At 33.5% G+C, this 21,782-nt stretch overlaps 4 protein-coding genes across 11 annotated transcripts; 3 read left to right on the top strand and 1 right to left on the bottom strand.

Moving 5' to 3' along the window:
* The first annotated feature begins 2,877 nt into the window (after positions 1-2,877).
* On the top strand, positions 2,878-4,490 carry LOC118032125 (glyoxylase I 4). The gene is made up of 4 exons (XM_035036736.1): positions 2,878-3,035; positions 3,168-3,276; positions 3,534-3,742; positions 4,226-4,490. The coding sequence occupies exons 1-4, from the start codon at positions 2,878-2,880 to the stop codon at positions 4,488-4,490; spliced, it is 741 nt and encodes a 246-aa protein (XP_034892627.1).
* Positions 4,491-6,224: 1,734 nt separating this feature from the next.
* LOC118032055 (protein FAR1-RELATED SEQUENCE 5) lies at positions 6,225-8,507 on the top strand. 2 transcript variants are annotated; one of them, XM_035036635.2, is made up of 3 exons: positions 6,225-6,435; positions 7,295-7,866; positions 8,009-8,507. In XM_035036635.2, exons 2-3 carry the CDS (start codon positions 7,324-7,326, stop codon positions 8,210-8,212), a joined length of 747 nt encoding a protein of 248 aa, XP_034892526.1. In that variant the 5' UTR covers positions 6,225-6,435; positions 7,295-7,323; the 3' UTR covers positions 8,213-8,507. The 2 variants fall into 2 exon arrangements, with proteins under 2 accessions (XP_034892526.1, XP_034892525.1); XM_035036634.2 differs by having other exon boundaries at positions 6,226-6,435; positions 7,320-7,866.
* Positions 8,508-9,139: 632 nt separating this feature from the next.
* On the top strand, positions 9,140-15,858 carry LOC118032053 (uncharacterized). Of its 7 annotated transcripts, none has more exons than XM_035036629.2 (5): positions 9,140-9,493; positions 10,276-10,830; positions 11,324-12,712; positions 13,423-14,127; positions 15,188-15,858. In XM_035036629.2, the coding sequence occupies exons 2-3, from the start codon at positions 10,285-10,287 to the stop codon at positions 11,537-11,539; spliced, it is 762 nt and encodes a 253-aa protein (XP_034892520.1). In that variant the 5' UTR covers positions 9,140-9,493; positions 10,276-10,284; the 3' UTR covers positions 11,540-12,712; positions 13,423-14,127; positions 15,188-15,858. The 7 variants fall into 7 exon arrangements, with proteins under 7 accessions (XP_034892520.1, XP_073266531.1, XP_073266530.1 ...); XM_073410430.1 differs by having other exon boundaries at positions 9,145-9,512; positions 13,613-14,127; XM_073410429.1 differs by having other exon boundaries at positions 9,145-9,512; positions 13,463-14,127.
* Positions 15,859-16,376: 518 nt separating this feature from the next.
* Positions 16,377-17,593, bottom strand: LOC118032058 (calmodulin-like protein 3). The gene has a single exon (XM_035036637.2). The coding sequence runs from the start codon at positions 17,484-17,486 to the stop codon at positions 16,845-16,847; it is 642 nt and encodes a 213-aa protein (XP_034892528.1). The 5' UTR covers positions 17,487-17,593; the 3' UTR covers positions 16,377-16,844.
* Positions 17,594-21,782: the final 4,189 nt, after the last annotated feature.

Raw genomic sequence — 21,782 nt, 5'->3', positions numbered from 1 at the left:
TTCCCCTGTTATCTGTTCCCTCTCTCCCTCTCGGTCGATTCCCCTGTTCCTGTTCCTTACCCTCTCCCTCTTCGTCGATTCCCCTGTTCCCTCACCCTTTCCCTCTCGGTCGATCTATCGGTTTCCCCGTGTTTCCTCTCTGTTTCTCTCACCATTTGTGCACAAAAAAACAAAAATTCAAGACAGAAGCAGGACAAAGATGAAAGATTGAAGGGGCAACATGGCTCCTCCTTCCCGGTTCTCCTCCCTCTCTCCCCCGGCTACTGTTAAAAAAAAAACAGAGATCTTCCACCCAGGATATGGTGGTGGATCCGGGGATGAGGTAACGGGGAGGGGATGCTTTTTGCTGGGGAAGATTGATTAATACAGTTTGGGGATTTTCAATGCCTTTCTCTGCACTTGATTTTGTGCCCTTGATTTAGTTTATTTGTTCAAAATACAAATGCCGAATGTGAGTGATGAATAGAAAAATTGTGTTTTTTGTAGTTTGATTTGTGTTATGAAAATGTTTTTTGCTGGGGAAGATCATTATTTGTGCTATTTGTTGTAATAAAAAAATGAAAGTGTTTTCCTTTTTTTATTAGAAAAAAAACACTTTCCTTTCTCAAAGCAGTTGTTTTATGTTGACCGGAATTAAGTTTCCGTTGACTTACTGTTCCATATTGTTACCAAACATGGAAAAATAAGAAAAATGAATTCCAGAAATTTGTTTTCTTGAAACAAACAGAGCATTAAAAGAAGTCTTCTCTGCTGGGTTGATAATTACTTGGAGAATTAAATTCTGTCTAAAATTCACCTTTTTTTTCCTCTCTAAATATCAATCTGGAAGAAAATTAATATGTACATTGGGCTTATGAGTTTCTCCAGAGATTTAAAGCACTTAATTAATAAGTTTACTCGTACCATGCACCTTATCAAGAAATTAATTTCGAAGGGGAATTAATGAACTTGGAACTTTGTTTTCTGTGACTAATGAAGGCCACCTTTTCGTATTTCAAGACTCCCAAGTCCTAATTTAATACATCAATCCCTGTATAAATCTTCCATACGTACGTGAGTGGTTTCCTGCCTGCCGAAAACCAAAATCTTAATTCAAGACTTACTATCCCATCTCCTTCATGGGGATCATAGCTTCAGCCTTCAAGAAAGTTGGTGAAGCACTTGGATGGGTGAAAGACAAGATTGGAGCTTTTCTCAGTTTCCTTTTTTCTAAGTTTCGTACAGTAGTAAAGCGTTATGCTCCAGGAGGGGCTGCTGCTGCTGAAAAACTGCTTCGTGGCCTCCTTGATCCTCTCTCGGAAGGAAAGTGTGAGGCTTCAGGTGATCTTTTTCTTCGTTTCCCTTTTAACTCTGCTGGTTCCTCTTCAGGAAAAGAAGCTGGAAAAGAAAATCCAGGAAAGCGTGATGATCCAGGTGATGCTGATGCTGAAGCACTGCTTCGTAGCCTACTTGATCCTCTCTTGGCAGTGGTCTCTTCACAATTTGTTGTTGAGGCTTTTTTAAGTGAATTTGTCGTGCAAGAAGCTGCAATATAGCTTTTGTTTCAAGAATTTGGCTGAGGAGAATAAGAGGGAAGCTGATATATATATATGTTGGCTTTTCTTATTATGAAATAAATTTGTAGAATGCTTTCAGCTTAATGTTTGATCTTTAAAATCCGAGTAAGTTTAATTACGCAAGAAAAATCCCAAATTCTGAACGTTAAAATTAAGATCTCAAGCAACAACTAACGATTGAACTAGTTAAAATTAAAATTAAGTAAAAATTTAATTTAACCTAACTAGAAAAAAGATTAAAAAATAACGACGAAAATAAAATAATTTCCAAAACAATAAACTTTCAATATACTATGTTTCCTATATTATTTTTCCTACATAATTGAAAAGCATGGAGAAAAAAAACCCCTCTTAACTTAATTGGCATCATCTTCATTCTTTATAAAATCACTAACGCAAAGTGATTTAATTAAATAAAAACCATTATCTAAATGGTTGTTTCATTAATAAATCAATTTATTATTATTAAAAAAAAATTAAGAACACCACCAAAACTCTTGAGAATTCATACATTTTTTTTTCTAAGCTAAACTCGGAAATCTGAGTCACTAAATTGATATGATAAGTTTTTAAACAGTTTTAATAATAATAATTTAATTAAAAAAATGAAATAAATATATAACCTATGCAATGGGATGGTTTTAGCGTTTGAGAGTATACAATTAATGAAAACCAAAAAAACTTAAGAGTTCATTAAATCATACATAAACATAACCTTAATTACTAGTTCATTTATTGAATTTTAGTAACTTCTTTATTAATTAAATATTTTTCACCTCATTAATTTGATTTCTTTTTCCCTAGTAAAATGTTACAACAATTTGTGCATGATGATAGCCCAAATTCATTAGATGGAAGACATCGTCCCACCTTAAACTCTTGCCACCTTTAAGAGTTTGTTCTTTAAAAGGTGTCCATGTAAGAGAGACAAAAAGCAGCCCTTCAAGCTATTTAGACTCTCCATTTCTTGCTGATATATATGGGATATTAATTAATATCATCGGAGGGGCTAAATTGATTGAAAACAAAAGTACATATTTCACAAGTATATTGATCAGAGGCATCAATATCTCAAGATCTTAAGAGGAAAAAAAGCAACCATTCAAAGTCTGGGGAAAAAAATCCTTGACTGTATAAAAGAGCAAGTAACTTGGACGTGTAGCATCAGCATCATCTCTCTCTGACCTCTCTTCTGCGTCTGAATCCACATTTAAATCTAATCAATACACTTTTCTTCTTTTTTCATGTCTATTTCCTTCTCAAACCTCGTAAAACTTGACCCCATATATTGTGTAGAAAGGTGAAGGAATTGAGTGAGAGGATGGTCAAGGAAAACAACAGAAATCCTTTGCAGCTGAAGTCAATAAATCACATCTCGATTGTTTGTCGATCACTAGAGAAATCTCTTGATTTCTACCAAAACGTTCTTGGGTTCTTTCCTGTAAGGAGACCTAGCTCATTGAACTTTGATGGTGCCTGGTACATACATGATACATTGTAGTATACGTTCTTGAGTTCTCTTTCTTTGTTTGTTTTAATATGGCCTCCATGTATACAGTATAGTACTGATCAAATCATTTCCTTTTCTTGATTTGATGTGAACTTACTCAGGTTGTTCAGCTGTTACGGCATTGGCATACATCTGTTGCAATCTGAAGACCCTGAAACCATGCCCAAGATCACCAAGATTAATCCCAAGGACAACCACTTCTCTTTTCAGGTATCTCTCTATATATAGCTCCCTCCCTCCCTCTGCACGTACATGAATACATGTATAAATACACTGGATTTAGAATTAAAGTGTATTGCATGCCTTCTCCAATCGGTGTTTTCCTTTCTTCGAACAGATGATTCGAGATATTTAATCAATATGCATAGCGTTTAATTACCATCTCAGAAGAAAAAAGAAAGAACATATTTATGCATTAATGATCTTTTACTAGGCTGAATTAAGAGTTTTTTTCCTTTTGGCTACAGTGTGAGAGCATGGCAATGGTGGAGAAAAAACTGGAGGAGATGGAGATAAAGTACGTGAAGACAAGAGTAGAGGAAGATGGAATGGAGGTTGATCAATTGTTTTTCCATGACCCAGATGGAATGATGATAGAAATTTGCAACTGCGATAACCTTCCTGTTATCCCACTAGCCCATGATGTTATGTTTTCTTGCTCATTTAATTACAAATTGTAAGATCTAAGATCATATTGCAGAATCCTAGAATATCTCGGGGATATATTTATATATAACCTATTAAACTTATTAATTCATACATAAATATTTTATTGCTTCAGCTCATTTATGGAATATATTAACTTCTTGATTAATCTATATATCTTATTTTGATTGTCACTTGATTAAATTTAGTTTACTCATGTGATATTAACTACTTTGTTAATTTATCTCAACTTAATTTTCATGTATAAATAAGCTTTTTTAATATTAAAAATATAGAGTTTGATACAATGTTATTATTAATTGCTTGGCTTGCGAAAATTATCTTTAAATAAAAAGATTTGAATCCAAACCAAAACAAAATATCAATGAATACAAGAGACTTGAACTAATCAATCAATCACGAGCAAGAGAAGAATCAAAATCATATTGTTGATAAGTGATGGTTAAATATTATTCTAGTTCATCGAATCTGAACTGCTTGTCTGAATCCATAGAAGCAGCCTGCTCGTCCTCTACCCGCTTCTTTACAGCATTCATCTTCGTAACTATAATATTGAGAGAGGTAATTGTGAGGAAATAATTCAAGTCCACCTTATGTCTCCGCCACCGGAGACTTTAGACAGAATTAGGCGGAGAAAAGGTCGCGGATTTCTTCGGCGATGGCAGGAGATCTATCCAGGCAGCCTGGAGATAACGGTTGAGTCACAGCGAAGCGCCGGAGGGTACGCCAGAGAGGGCCATATGGAGCCAGCCCCATAAAAAAGGCAGTATATATATATATATAGTTGTAGCTCCAATGATGGCTCTCAGGCCTGTTGGCTAAATATGCTCTCATTCTTGATGAAACATTCTTCAGCAGCTGATACAGAAGATGCAATAACAGGAGTCGATCCTGGAGCTTAATTTAAGAGAAACAATTGGATCGTACTGCCGTGAGAGAAGCTGTAAAGACGTTTTGCAATGGTGGTTTCGACAGAATGTGGAGATGGCCGACCAGAATCATGTATCAAAGACGTATATAGATGACAGAGTGAAAACTCACCATTGTTTGACGTGCTTCACGTGAGTGAAAACTCACCATTTCTTAAAAATTCTTGTGAGAAGTTGATAGCATTTTGTTTGTGAGTATTGCATTAATTTATGTTTATATATGTGTTAAATGTATTATCTAATATCCTTTCCCCTCTTCCATGGTATTAATTATCTTTATTTTATTTTTATTAGATAATAATTGAGTTATTGGAGGAAATTAATAGATTAGTGATATGGATTGATTAATACTATAGTATTATTCAATGAAATTGTGCAAAATTAAGTGGATTTTTATACTTTACTTTTGTTTTTTTGGTATTTCATATCTAATTTGCTAAAATTAAAAAAACAAACACCAATCTTCTGATATTAATCATGATTAGGTCAAAAACATGGTGAAGATAAAATAATAAGGGATTGAAACAATAAAAATAGAAAAAAGTTTAACACAATCACATACTAATTGTAACCTACACAGCCATCCAAAATAAATTTGTTTATTCAATTTGAAAGAGATTCATCACCTTTATTTTATTTGTTTTTAATAATAGCTAAATTAGTTTTTATATCTTCATTAACTAAAGTATAATGCACTAAACTCTTTTGCTATTTTTACTAGCAAAGGATTTTCTATATTAATATATATAGTTACTACGTACTTTCTTTTTTTCTTTTTTTTTCATTTCCTTGTTATTTGCTGCACTTTTGTGTTATTCCTTTAATCATATAGGTTTTTTTTTACAACGTTTTACAAAAATATATTAATTGAAAGTCTTTATATAAATTAAAATTTATTATTAAATAATATTGCAAAATAAAATGAAGTGATAATTTTTGTTTTTTTCAAACAATGGGAATGACTTTGAGTCATAAAAGCTTTATTAATAACTTTTTTTTATAAAAGCTCAAATATCAAAATTATAGTTATTAAATTTGACTTGTCTTAGCATATTAACTTAATAATCCATCAATTTAGAAGTTAGTTGATTTGAATTTTTCTTGGAATTTTATTGAAAATTGACTAGATTAAATTTTAATGATTTAGCATATCAATTCATGCCTCAATCAAAACTCAACTGGATTAATTCTAAGGGTTTTTTTTAATAATTAAATGATATTGTTTTAATTTTATACAAATTGATGTTATTTGAGTTTTTTTTATTAAAAAAATAGTATTTTAAATTAGATTTAAGTTAATTCATTAATCCATGATGCTCGAAATGAGTTTGGTATATCTATAGAAAAGTAAGTGAGCCAATATTAAAATGGATATGGAAGCAAATAAAATATTATGTACCAAAAAATAAATATTTTTTTACAAATAAAAGATAAATACCGCAACAAAATAAAATTACAAATAGCAACATTTCCGTTGCTGCAAGGGGACCAAGGACTAGTTCTTCCAAAAGACGACATGTCACATGCATTTTATAGAATTAGAAAACAAGAGTTCCCACTTTCCAACCAGCAGCTGTCAACTAGACTACATGTCGTTTCCTGAAACTGAACTTTCCTCTCTATTTCCTTCTGTGCCATGCTTCTTTCGCCACAGCTTGAAACTGTTGACTGGCTTCCAGATAAGAGAGGGAAGAGAAAATGAGCTGAGAAAGTCCTCTGACATACAACCAAAGGTTGGAGAGTTTTGGGTTGGGATTCTTTGATAAAACCAAAGGTTAGTGTTTTTCACACACTCTCTCTCTCTCTGACATACACTTGATAACTACACATACAATGACACGCGAAAGGTGAAATCTTTTTTAAATTTCTTGATGGGTTTTGTTTCTTGTCTTTTTTTTTTTTGTTTATTGTGTTGAACTTTTGGAGATGGATTGAGGAAGTGGAAGAAGCTGAAATGCTTTTCAAATTCTTTTCTTTGAAATGGACCTCGTTTGACTGCGAAGATTTTGCTAATGCAATGAAGTTTGTTTCTTTTGGTGATCTAAACCTGGTAAATGAGAATGCCATGTTGTTAATCAAATTGAATTGAATATATGAAACTATGAAACCCCATGAGCTTAAAATTTAGGACCCTGGTCAAGATTTTGTAGACCCTAGTTCATCAACCAAGATTTTGGTCAAGATTTCTTTGAAATGGAGCTGAGCATTGCTTGTTTTCTGTATCAACAATACTTGTTTTCTTTATTGGCTTCCTAGTCTATATACTTCTCTTTCGCTATCCTGACACTGTTGAGTCACCTTCTCGTGGTCTCCATGTGCTGTACTCTTCTTGTTGCTTGCCTGAATGGGAAATTTGATGATCATGCCTTCTTCTTTTTGTCCTTAGAATAGTAGTAGATGGCTGTGTCTCAATAGAGACTTGTATACATATAGATCCAACTGAAATCAACAAGGTCTAACCCACTTATTTATTGACTTGAGTAGTCTGAGCAGAGAAATATGCCATGCGAGTGTGCCTTGCATGATCGTCATGGTCAGGCATTGTTTTGCACGTGAAACTATGGGGGAAATCTAGACTTGGGGGTGCAGAAAAAACATTTAATATAATACCTGCTTTCGTTTCTTGCTTTCAGGTTTTGACATCTAAATTTATGACAGGTTCATGATGGCAGGCACCTCTGGTGAACAATTTAATTCTAACAAAAATTATAGATGTTGGCTGGCTGAAACTTTTGATGACCAAGAAACAGCAGATGATGAATTAGCTGGTAATCTTGATGGAAATGATAACATAATTCAGCAATCTATTCAAGATTTTCCAGTAAGTTTGGAGCCATTTGAACCATTTATCGGAATGGAGTTTGAATCAGCAGAGGATGCTAGGGAATTTTATGAGTTGTATGGCAGGCGAATGGGCTTTACCATACGTAACAATCGTACACGTAGGTCACTCAAAGATAACTCAATAATTGGCCGAGAGTTTGTTTGCTCAAAAGAAGGCTTTCGTGGAGGAAAGAGTCCAAAGGGAGAAAACAGAGTTTTTCAATCGCGGCCAATCACAAGGGAGGGATGCAATGCAATGTTGAGGATAGCTGCAAAGGATGGAGGAAAATGGGTTATTTATGGTTTCATAAAAGAACACAATCATGATCTAAATCCTAGTAAAATACCACCTCGCCGCTCACACAGGATTGCATTTAGTGAGGTATGTTTCAGGATTAGTTTTGTATGGTATGGTTGTTATCACGCCCATTTCAATTTTAGATCTTCATTAATTTAACTGTTCCTGCCATCTCTTCCAAAAGCTTGTATTTGCATGACATGAAATAACTGTTCTCTTCTTGCAGGATGAGAAAGATCTCAAAATCCGAGAGCTATCCACTGAGCTGCATCGTGAGAAAAAGAAATCTGCTGCTTATCAAAAGCAGCTACAGATGGTTTTAACGTATATCGAGGAGCACACACAACGTTTATCACTTAAGGCTGAAGTTGTGGCTAACAAAGTGAAAGAACTTGAGTCTGAAGAGCCAGAAGATCCAGATTCTGACTAAGAGTATAGCTGAAGATTTTCTGTTAGCATCTGTAGTCAACTAATTCTGGTTTTGCATGACAAAATACAAACGGATAAACTCATTTTAGAACTTTGCATTCACAAAGATAACTGTTGCTACGTGCTAGATTCTCCATCCCATCTGAACTTTGTAACCGAAATATAAGTTAACAACTGCAAGGTTCGATAGGATTCGCAAAGAAAGGCTGGTTTTAGGAACTGCTGTATTGAGATTACAAGCTCAAACATGAAAAATTTGTAACAGCTTTGAATGGTTTAGGGGAACCGTGTATAAATTCTAAGCAGATCACTAATCCAGAAGTCAAAATTCAACTTTGGACTCTGAGTTTCCATTGCAATCATCTACCTTGGGTCCAAGATGTGATTCTGATTATGATATATGAGCAGGAGAATTTAAGCAAATGTTTCTCTCTCCAGGGAGATTTAACCAGGTGTTCTACCTAGTCAGAACTGTATAACACCTGACACTGTTAATTTTTGGTCAGTGGAAAGGGGGAAGAAATTTTAAAATCCAAATATGCTAAGAATCTTTTCATATGAAATCCAGAACAAATTAACCTATTAATGGTCCATACATTTTCAATATGCTTCACCAAGAAGTTTCAAATCATTTGGTTTCAAATTGAAGTCAAGTCCTCCCCTTTAAAATGCAGAACTTAGTAGGAGTAGGCTGATAGGGAAAGCAGAATTAACCAAACCCTTGAGATTCAGCTTGGGATAATTATCTTGGTTTCAAACTTTTCCTTAAATGCACCAATTGTACATGGAAGGTTTTACTCCTGGTTATAAAACTTGTATGGTTAACCACCGATGACTTGCTGACTAGGGCTAAGTTGATGGAAAAACTGAGTTTTTTTTCTCTTCAAAAGAATCAAAACAACCTTATTTTCGAGTTATCTTTTAAAAAAAACCTGGATTAATCCAGGTTAAACTCTGTAATCGACAACCCAGGTCTTGAGCCAGGTTGTTGCTCGAGTTGGGTATTACAAGTAAAGTCTTACTGCCTGTAACATCTTAGCCGAGTGGGCTTTACCTAAAAAAACACACACACGGACATTCCCCACATCAGCCCTTTTTCTTGGTGCTTTGTCCCACCAACTTCACTTCACTTTCATCTCAGCCTGTCAGCCAGCAACATCTCTCCTCGCTTTCAAATCAAAAACTCTAAAAACCAACTAAAACCCTTTATTTTACCGGAATCCAGTCTTCAAATCTAGGGCTTCCACTCCTATTTCCAATCCCAAAAGGCTTCTATTGCTATGTAACGCTTCATTTCACCGGTGATTTCATCAAAATTTTGTCTTTTTCACTATTTTGTTTCCTTCCCTTCAGTGCATGTCATTATCATTTCTTTTGTGATCTCTTAGTCTAATTTTGTTTGAATTTGATTATTTTATCACTGCTAATGCTGTTCATATTAGTCTAGTAAAAATTCAATAAAGAAATATACTTTCTTGGCTGTATGATATGTGGTATTGTTGGCTGTCTAACATGATTGCCTCTATCTGTTAAATTCATTAGAAAGAAAGAATGAAAGTTATATTACTTAATACTTCTTGAAAGATAAAGATGAAGAGGTAATAAGGTGATTTGGTAAATGTTATATTGGGCTTGTGTTAACTTTCTAGCTGTAGCTTCTTTTTTCCTTCCTTTTTTTTGGATAATTTTGTTCAATGGTGGAGGAAATTTATGGAAGATAAGTTTTTTTTGTCAAACCATGTTCTCGAAGGCATTGACACAAGGCCATTCCGGGGGCAAATAATGTTACAAGGGGCTCCATTTTGTTGTTGTTGTTGTTGTTGTTGTTGCTGTTGAATTCTGAAGCTTCTTTTACAGTAAAAGAGACTTAATTGTTAAGAGGAACATATCTCTATTTGGATTTTCTTGGGGCTGTATTTCAAATTCTTATTTTGACTTGATTTCCTATCTTTAGTGAGTTTTTTATCGGATCTGTTTTTTAATTGTGATCCTACTTTTCCTTTCTTTTGCTTGTTGGAGTGTCTTGATGATGCAGTGAAACTAATTTTGAAGTTTTTTCTGTAGGAGTATATAATGGATAAACAATCTGTTCATGGGTTTGATTCCAATGAAAGTGACCTGGATTTGCAAGGTGAAGCCTATGAATGTGAAAGGATAGAAGATGAGCTTCAAGATAACTTGGATTTCTGTGTAGATGAAGATGACAAGACATCTGTGCAATGTATTGAACTAGCTGTAAACGCAGAAGGTTTAGAACCATGTGTAGGTATGGAGTTCAACTCAAGAGATGAGGCCAGAGAATTTTACATTTCCTATGGCAGATGCACTGGTTTTACTGTACGTATACACCATAATCGACGCTCTCGGGTTAACAATCAGGTTATTGGTCAAGATTTTGTTTGTTCCAAAGAAGGATTTCGAGCCAAAAAGTACGTACATAGGAAAGACAGAATTCTTCCCCCACCACCAATCACTCGGGAGGGCTGTGGAGCAATGATAAGGTTAGCCTTGAAAGGAGGAAAGTGGGTTGTCACCAAATTTGTCAAGGAGCACACTCATAAACTAATGAGTCCCAGTAAAGTTCCATGGCGAGGATCTGGGAAGCAATTAATCAGTGAGGTGTGTTTGAGGTTGAAAATGGCTTCTAAAAGTTCTTCAAACATTAATTCACTGGATGAACTGATCCTTCTTTTTAATTAGCGTTGTGGGATTATCACTAGACAATGATTGCTGGGACTGTTAAACCAGATCCTGCCAAGCTTTAACCACTAGTTCCTATATGCACTACACTAATGTCTTGTTAATGGTCTACTTGATATGGATCTGAATATTTTGTACTTATTTACTACCATAAACTTGACTTTTCCCCGAGTAATAAAGGTGGCCGTAGTCGGTCACTGCACTATAGGGAAGGAGCCGGGAAGCTCAACTTTCCCGCTAGATGCCTAATGAACATCGCCGTAGCCATAAGCAGGGAATATTGACCATATAATCTAGATTGAGTGCTGTAAATATGGTACCTCCATTGTTCACAGTTTCCCTTCTATTTCATGCTCTAAATCAATTGTCATGAAGTTATTGTGATTTCCTTAATATTCAATTTTTTTTGCAGGATGAGAAGGATAAAAGAATCCGTGAACTATCACTCGAGTTGTATAATGAGAGACAAAAATGTAAACGACGGTGTGCTGTATATGAAGAACAGTTAAATATGATTCTACAAGATTTGGAAAAACACACAGAACATGTCTCTAAGAAAGTTGATGATGTTGTCAAGAGCATTAGAGAAATTGAGGAGGAACATTCAGATGACTCCAACAGCGAATGAAGTCATTCATGATTTAACCTCTCATTTCCTGTGTTTCTGAGGATGGATGATTTTTAGGAGTCAAATGCCAACTTATCACATAAGTTTCAGTTTGTTTGGATAATCATTAAGATTGATTAGGTCAATTATCTTTTTTCTTAGAATATCAATGGCTTCTCTCTCAATTTAGCTTGGTGTAACATATTGCCATTTTTTTTTTCTCATTAAGTTTATGCAATTGTTGTTTGAATATCAGATTCAAAATTTTAGTTTCTTTGATAAATATGTCAGGGGCATTGTGTAATTTTCCTTTTGGAGGTTAATTGCTGGCTTAGCAATAAGATTGGAGAATTTTTTGCCATGATATTACTCATTGATCTGTTATTTTTCAAAGTGTGATAATGTTATTGCTCTTTTGCAGTTAAATCAGGCTGCAAAAAATTCCTGTTGTTCTAGCCCAAGAAGCACCAGAGCTAGGATTTATATATACATTGGAGGGGGTAACATAAAAATTCTAGGAGTTAACATGAAGATAAGTTAAGATAAACAAGGATCAAAGAAAAAATTAAGTCATTTCCAACATCAAAGCATCAAATAATAATTTTATTTATAAAAAAAAAAAGAAAAGAGCATCAAATAACAATAACATAGATTTTGACTTATTTATAACAATTTATAAAGCCTAGATTGGCTGCAACAATTTTTCTGGAATAATAGGAGCTCCAAAAAAAAAAACACCAAAGAGATTATTATTTTCAGTCCTTCAAAAAGTTCTAAGAAAAAAATATTTACAATACTTTTGTTTTTTTTATTTCTAATTTTAAAGTTTTGTGATGTCGAAAAGAAAGACCTCTCCTCTCCACGGCCTCCAGTCATTGGTGACTTGACTTCATCCACTTTTAAGGGGAAAAAAATAATTCCAAAACAAATATTTGATTGCGAGAAATGAGTGAATATGCTTCAATTTTCTTAACAAAGTCACCAGAAAAGTGATCACTTCAACTCATTGAACCAATCCCAACCAAAAATAAATAAATTAAATCACCATGTGCTTCGCTGTCCTGATTACTGACCGTTAGATTTAATTGGCCTCGAAATCCACAGTTGATCTCTCTTTCTAGTTTCTAACAAGACACAGAGCCCAGTGAACTTGACTTGTCTCAAAGTCTTGCAAGAGAAGCAGGAGTAAGAAAAGTAAGCTCCTTTTCACTTAAACTTTTCATTTATTTTTATTAATAATAATCTGTCTATGCATATTGCTTTTAATGTTTTATATTGTGAAATGGGTTTGCTTTAAATTGTCGAGAAAGTGAAGAATTGATGTCAAACTTGGTGTAAAAGGAATGAAGATGAAACAAAATGTTTGACTTTTATAGTCTTCGTAGGATAAGTTCTTTTTTTTATTATGTTTTAGATTGTTCGGTTGCTGAGAAAGTGGGGGAAAGAGTTTGGAAAAGAAAGTTTTGTGTGTAGTGTTAGTTATGTGGTATGGTGATATGCTTGATTTTTAAGAAAATGGGAAAACTTTGTGTTAGCTCTTACTAATGATTCTTGAAAGGAAAAGACTTTCCTTTCTTTAATTCAAAATTTTTTACTTGGAAAAGAAAGTTGTAAATGAGTCCATTGATTTATTTGTTTGGTTGTTTAGGAAAGTGAGATTGGAATAGTTTTCTATCAATGTTTTGTTGTTTTGTTTTGGCTTCGTTTGAAAATGAGAGTACTACCTAGCTATTGTCGAAGAACTGAAGAACTGAGAGCGTCGTTTTTAAGTCCCTAATTTATTTGCTTTTAATATTCAAGATGAAAATCGGTTGCCTGGAAATGTGTTACTTGAAGTGCCTGCTGATGTAACTGAAAAATATGAATACTTAAGTCTTCTGTGTTCTTGGGAATGTGTTTGTCAGCCTGAAATCTTATTGTGCTGGCTTTGTCACTGCAATGAAGCGATCAATATGCATAGCACCTAAATCAATATCTCGAGGCCAGGAGTAGCACTGGATCTCATTTCATTAGGGATCATTGGATAGAATTCTTATGCTTGGAACATAATGACCAGCACTACTGATGAGCGCAGTTTTCTGGATATTGATGAAGGTTCAGATGAGGAAATGTTTGAAAGTTTTGGTGAACATGAAGCTTCACAAGACGGGTTGTTGCAGCAATGCATTTCACAGCGTGTTGTGGATAATGGCATGATTTTGACAGAATCATCTGTGGAAAATTTAAGTGTGGATGGTTTAGAACCGTATACTGGGATGACTTTTCCATCTTTGGATGATGCAAGAGATTTCTATTATGAGTATGCCAAGCGAACAGGTTTCACCATTCGAACAAATCGGATCAGACATTCACTAAAGAGCATGGCAGTTATAGGACGTGACTTTGTTTGTTCAAGAGAAGGCTTCCGTGCTGCAAAGCACTCACTGAGAAAAGACAGAGTTCTTCCTCCACGTCCAGTTACAAGAGAAGGTTGCAAAGCCATGATAAGATTGGCAGCAAGGGATGGAGGGAAATGGGTAGTTACCAAATTTGTGCAAGAGCACAATCACAAGCTAATGACTCACTGTAAATTTCTTGGAGAATTGCCAACTATAAATATACTTAGCGAGGTATGTCTGAGATATCACTTGCAATTTACATTTCTGTTATTATAGATCAAAGTAGCAATTGTTAGAAATTAGAATATCCTTAATTAGGCTATCGACCCATGTCTTGATGTTCAACATTACAGACTTTTAAGGTGTCTAAATTTGACTTTCATTTTTAACAGTGTTTATATGCGCACTCATCATTGTTACTCAGGTTCCTTTGAAAAATCTCTTAGCAAAATTTCTAATATCACACCCTCCACCAGCACTGTTTGCTTACAATACCATGGATTTGTGGATGTTTGAATCTGTCATTGGATTTCTTAATCGGAATATTTGTTCCTGAAACCTCATCTCTCTCTTGTCAGTACCCTGAATCAAATCCAAACATGTCTTCTCTAGTTAAATCCATAAATTGATGCAGCTTTAGAATTTGATAATTATGATCTGAAAGTAATTGCATCGGTAAGCCATCCATACTTGGATGGGGAAATGAGTACATTATTGTGAAACTTTTGTTCCATGGCTATTGCCGGATTTGTTGTTTTTGTAACCCATACGCTCAAGCCCTGAGATGTTGGTCACATTTTGCCATGTTTTCAGCTATTCTGTGACCATCCGTTGCATACTCAAGTTAGGATAATAGCTAAGGTACTAACATTGCATTGTTGAAAAACCAATTGCCTGCCTTTGGAAACATATAATTTAAAATCCATGCCTATTGCCAAGGTCTATGATTAGAACCCAAGTACCCTATGGATGAAACTTAAAGATATGTTGCAGGGAAAGTGCGTTAAACCTACTGAAACAGTACATATAGCACAATTCCTCATCTTGAAGGCTCCAAGATTGAACAATGTGACATTGTAGCATGCCATACAGGAAATGATAGCTTGTGTCATTTTGAAGTAAAACCAAAGGAAAAGGCTAAACCCTTGTGCATAGGTTGTGAAATATCTTTGATTGTGAAATTGTATTTATGATGAGATTCAAGTACTGGATTCTTCCAACATTTCTAGTACTTCCTAGATCTTCCATCTTTTCATTTGCCCAACCTTGATATGCTCAACCATGTTTGCAGGAGGAAAAGGATAAGAAGATCCAGGACTTGTCTGGTGAGCTTCAGCACGAAAGAGAACGATCTGCATCATTCCAACAACAGCTATGCATGATTCTCAAAGATCTCAAGGAACATGAGGAATTCCTGTCTTTAAGAGTTGAAGATATTATTAAGACTTTGAAAGAAATTGAACTTGGTGTTTTATAGTTTTGAACGTGGATAAACTGCAATTTTTCAACGGATGCCAAACTAGAACATCGAGCTCACTTCTCTGGATTTCCACTCAAGGCTGAATATCAGCACCATACTACCATTGACACGAAACTTTTCTAGAGAGCACAGAATAGAATGTATATAAGCATTAATTTCTTTGGTGTATATGCAATGACTGTAGTTCATAATCTAAGTGGAGAATGTGATGTCTTATCTTCTTCATTTTGGAAATGACTTTCTGAGCTTTCCTCTGATCTGACATGCAACAGCTAGTGGACTTGCAAGGGAACCAGAAGCTTCATCTTTCCTTACTCAGATTTGAAATTTTCTTTGCAAGACCAGTTAATTGTTCTAGGATTTTGTTACAACTTTCAAACATGAAACATGCTTTTCTTTCCCATTTGCTAGTTGTAGCCTTTTGGGCACAATGTGATGTCTTGTCTTCTTCATTTTGGAAATGACATTCTGAGCTTTCCTCTGATCTGACATGCAACAGCTAGTGGACTTGCAAGGGAACCAGATGCTTCATCTTTCCTTACTCAGATTTGAAATTTTCTTTGCAAGACCAGTTAACTGTTCTTGGATTTTGTTACAACTTTCAAACATGAAACACGCTTTTCTTTCCCATTTGCCAGTTGTAGCCTTTTGGGCACACAAAGTGTAATTCCTCTGTAAGCCAACAACGTCTAAAGAGACATTACCATAAAATTTTAGTAGTTATTGGACTGTTTCTTTGGGTTTTATGTTGCTTTTCACTTGATTTTAGGAAAGTCGATGTTTAGTAGGTTTCTTTGACTGCAGTGGCAAACATAGCTCGTCATTTTTGGGGTTTGCCATTAAAGATCTGCGACTCAGACAACATCTAATTTTCAGGTAACCAAATTGGAAGCAAACCTGCAGCGCATTTACTCATTTTACTGCAAATAATCCTCAAGATGAGCAATTGTCTGCAGAGGAAACTTAACTCAAGTTGAAGATGTGCTGCAAAGTTCATTGATTATCAGAAGAGAAAATATAAGATTTTTTTGGAGAAACTCTACATGAAAATTCTAGTTTGCAACAGTCAAATAGCAGTCAGCTACAAAAATAACACAACATAAAACAATGATACGAAGAAACAAAGGAAACCCCCACCAAGCCAATCATAAAAAATTGAAGAACTTAAAGCCCAATACAAACTACCCACTCTAGAGTTCCAAACCCCCCCATCAGGCAACCTCCTACACCCGAGTTGATAACCAGTGACTCCGGTGATTTTGCTTTGCCTCCCGCTGACACGTGTCAACGATCGACTGACTGTAACCGTGGCATAACTGGAACAACACGGTACACTTGTACCATTGATTCAACCAATGGCAAGCATAAACACTTGGCGAAGCTGATCCTGTGTGATGATCCCCGCTGTTTCTTGATGTCCAAAATATTTACACCCCATAATAAAGATTAGTGGTCTTCGAGCATATGATTAACCCACAGCACTAAAACCACCACCCTTCATCATCTTCTTAAACTCCCTGTAATCCACCATTCCATCACCATCAACATCCACCTTCATTATCATCCTCTTACAATCCTCAAAAGTCCTCCCTTGTTTAAGACCAAGTGAGGCTAAAACAGACCTCAACTCATCAACAGTAATAAAACCATCACCATTTTGATCAAAAACATTAAAAGCCTCCCTCATATCCTCCTCCTCATCTTTCTCATCCATGAGGGACTGATACAATTCACCAAACTCATCAATATCCACACAGCCATCACCATTGACATCAATCTTTTCAATCATTTGAGTCAGCTCTTTATCAGGGATAAAGATACCAATATTCTCCAAGGAATCATTCAACTCCTTCTGCGTGATCCTCCCATCTCCATTCCTATCAAACATCTGAAAAACTCTCTTCAACTCAGCTTGGTCCATTCTTTTCAAAACAAAATTAGATGGTGATGGCGACAAAGAAGAGGGTTTCTTGGTGTTGGTAATGGCTTGGTGGGGATGGTGGTACCAAGAAGTGGGGAGGAGAAACCTAAGTTTCTTGGGGACCAAGGAGAGGAGGAAAGAGTTAAGAAGATTGTAAAGAAGGAAAATCCTTAGCAAAATAATTCGCATTAAGAGCAAGAGTGTAGAGAAAATGTTTGGTGGGAGATGTTTTGCCTTAGTTTTACTGCCTGACAAGATATACACGAGACTGAATTCGAGTCCTTATATAAAGGAGATCAGGGCATAAATTGTTGAATTCATGAGAGTATTTAAAAAAAAAAAAAAAAAAAGTTAGGTCACTTTTAGAGCTGGCCTCTCTTCTTGATCATGCTATACGCGTATTAACTAATTATATAGAATAATTAACCTTTTGTCAAAGACGCGTTGCCATTATCATTGCTGTTCTTCTTGTAGGGTTGTGTCTCTTGGTAGAATAGTAATCTATTGGGAAAATCTTTTGCTTGCTTGCTTGTACAATGAAAGCAATCAAGATTTTTTATTATTTTATTGTTAACTTCAATACATATAAAATTAATTAGGAAGATACACAAACTATTCAAACACTTACATTAATTAAAAATATATATATTATTTTTATTAATTTTTGTTATGAAAATCATCCATGAGAGTTCACCCTTAACTCTTTTTTAAAATATCTAAATTGTTGTTTTTCAAATGCTTTTTAATTTTATTTATAACAAGTAAAATTAGAAATTTTTACAAAATAAGAAGGGTAATTTAGATTAAAAAAAGTGAATCATAATGTATAATTAACAAAGGGATTAAGTGATCAATAAATAAAAATTCAAGCAATTAATATGGAATTTATTAAACCAAAAATATTAACTAGTTATTTGGCTAAACATAGAGGAACTATTAGTTTACTCAAAATAATTTCTCTGGTGAGAATATATCATATTTGTTTGACTCAATTTACAGCTTAAATTAATAATTTCTGGATTAATACACAAATTATCAGATTAATCCAGCAAAGTTAATACTCAAAGTAACTTGAAATAAAACTCGGTTAAAAACAGATTTTGAATTAGTAGATCATAACTTGCATCGAAGAGGGTTGATTTATACTTTATTTTTCTTTATTTAAAAGTTCGTTGAAAAATATGACCGTTGATGGCGGACCTAAAAATTAAAGAGAAGGGAACGTTAAAAAAAAGGGAGATACGTTTAAGAGAGGAACGCGCCAGCGGACACGGTAGATTTAATAGTGACCGTTAGATACTATAATAAATAAACGGCTCTTAACGCGTGATTGGTGGGGGTTATGACACCTGGCAACATTAAGGTGCAAGGCCGGTTTTGCCCTGTTATTTTTTATAGAGTTTGGTCTTGTGATTTGGACTCGGACGGCCTTGAAAGAGACAATTAATCTTCTTGTAAAAACTACTTGGTGAAATTATGACATTATTTAAATCGTTTGAACAAGTGATGCTATGTCAAGGATTTTTTTTTTATTAATATGAATATTCAAAGCAATTGCATATATCTCGATTAATCTTACAAATCTTAAAATTAACAACAATATAAATCTCTAGTGACCATTATATTAACAACTATGAGACTCAAATCTAAAACCATAAAAAAAATAAATTTCTTGATTTTAAATTATATTAAGGATAATTGCGTGTAAAACTTGTGATTATATGTGATTGTTAATTATAATTATTTATATAAATTAATACTATAAAATCTTATCATTCATGCGTTCATAATTCGCACACAATATATATATATATATATACTGAGTAATATATATATTTCATGACTTTTCTCGATGAATTCTCCAATATATTAGCGAGTAGCATTTTACGATTAGAGACTAAGTTTCTCGAGTGACTATTTTGCGAGATTTTTAATGTGAATTAAGAGAATTTTTAATTCAAGAAGAAATGGAAAACCAAACTTAATCCCTTTGTGAAAGAAGATTAATTTAGCCATCTCTTGTATAAAATCAAGTAAAAAAAAAATAAGAATTGAAGTTGAGTATAACGTCTTAGTCATTGAGACATGGAATAAGTGTAAAATTTTGTGTTTTCACATTGGAAATGATTTGTAGTTTTGAGTGGAGTCTGCAACTTTACGTTTTCGGTGGAAGTAACCTCTTTTAATTAAAACTATGATTAGTGATTATTTTTTAAAAATATATATTAAAATAATATTTTTTTTTTATTTTTTAGAATTTATCTTTTTATATCAATACATCAAAACAATCTAAAAATATCAAAAAAAAATTAAACAAAAAAACAAACTTAATTTTTTTAAAAAAACAAGGTTTTCAATATAATAACAAACATGTCCTAGAGCAGACAATTAAACATTTTCTTCTTGGAATATATATGTATATAGTGATTCCTTTATGTGGGACAAGGGTGCTAAACTATCTCAAATTGCAAGTTGTATAATATATATTGAACTAGTATTTCTTTCTCATAACAAAGAGATAAAAATAGTATATCATAAAATATATTTTTTTTCTAATGACAAAACCTTTCTCTAAAATTGTATGAAAAACTAATTTATTTTATGTTTGCATTTTGATTTCTACAATTAAATATATTTTTATCTATTTTATATTTGATTTTTATGCCTCTTAAACGCTAATCAAACACAACTTTAATGTTCCTTATAACTAATCTAAATAGCAAATTATTTACTTTGATCATGTTTCATGCCCCAAGGGATCATGTGGCCTGAGAATCTTAACCATCAAAATTCAAACTAGTCCCACTTTCAAGTTTCAACAGCGTGTTCTACTATTTTAAGTATTTTTGGATTTAAATGATTTAGAAGAATATTGATTAGAAACATTTCAAGAATAATAATTTGCGAGGAAAATCTAAAATGTGCTCTTAATTAAGGCATAACTTGTTAATTAAGTATTAGAGTTTTTTTTTTTTTAAAAAAAAATCATTGCTTGTTTTTGAATTATCCGTCTTGGATATAGTAAAATTCAAAAATAAAAATTCTTAGAGCTTGTTTAGTAGTGTGGTTACAGTTATTTTTTAAAGTTCTTTTCGTGCCGAAATGTATCAAAATAATATTTTTTTAAAATTATTTTTAAGATCAGTGTATCAAAACGATTCAAAACATACAAAAAAAATTAATTTTTAATTAAAAATTTTAATTTTTTATAGAACACGATTTGTATCGCGTTTCCAAACCGCGCTTTAACATTTCAACCCACTCCACCAAAGTTTGGTTTAGAATAACCTATCACCTAATACAAGATTAGGTATGCCATTATATGTGATGGGAACACATTTCACAAGACCATAATCATTTTAGGTCTAATTCCTTGCCAAATCCTCCTTGTGGGACATGAGCCACCGCGGCTCGACAGCTTACAAGGCAGCTTAGCATCACCATTATTGAGATTTTAATTAATAAGATCATAAAATAATTAATTGAAAACAAAACATAATGATGGTCATTTGCTTGGTAAGAAATATTTAATCAAGTGAGCTTCATTGTTTTATTAATTAATATTTGTTTTATAAATTAATATCGCATGTCCAAGGACACCAACAATTTTATTATTCGGGACAAATGATATGTTTTATAATTGTACCCTTTTTTTCCCTTATGTATAAGTGTTTTATTTTATTTATTTTTTTTTTTTTAATGAGTTGTGCCCTTCAACTCAGTGGGTGGAGACAGGGACAGGGGCTGGGAGGGACCCCGGCCTGCGCAGAATCTTTTTTTCCAGCCTTTTTTTTTAACAATTTATAGTTTCAGCCTTAAAACTAGTAAAATTTGATATCTTAGTCCCTCTAGAAAGATTTTTCTAATCCCCCCCCCCTAACTGAATTTTTTTCATTTTTTCATTATATCGCTAGCCAGTAACCTTTGAATTATTGACTAAAAATGCATTTTGGGCATTTATTATCTGTCGTGTAGCTAGGAAAAGCATAGCTTGTTTGACATTAAGCAAGCAAAATGAACTGGAAACATGGATATAATCAATAACTTCACGTGTCATTTCCCATAATTTTCGATGTCAAGATCTGAAACTTGCCCTTGAGTTAAGTCCAAGAAAAGGGTTTGCTTGTTTGGTCGCCTAACTTCATTTTATATTTTTTTAAAAAATAAAATTATTTATTTATTTATTTATTTATTTTAAATTATTTTTTTTCATGTTTTCATATTGTTTTGATGTGCTAATATTTAAAATTACAAAAATATATATTATTTTAATATATTTTCCACTGAAAAATACTTGATTTTATATTTTTAAAGTGTTTTTTTTTAAATTATTTACTTTAAATTAATTTATTTTTGGTGTTTTTTATATTTACTCATTTTTAAAAAAATTAAAAATATATATTTTAATAAATTTTTAATTAAAAAATATTTTAAAAATTAATTGTTATTACATTCTCCGATTCTCGAGATTGGATTAGCAAGATA

The sequence above is a fragment of the Populus alba genome, chromosome 7, assembly GCF_005239225.2.
Source record: "Populus alba chromosome 7, ASM523922v2, whole genome shotgun sequence".
NCBI classification, from domain to species: Eukaryota; Viridiplantae; Streptophyta; class Magnoliopsida; order Malpighiales; family Salicaceae; genus Populus; species Populus alba.
The sequence above is the reverse complement of the archived record's forward strand: the minus strand, read 5'-3'. Positions and strand labels throughout refer to the sequence as shown.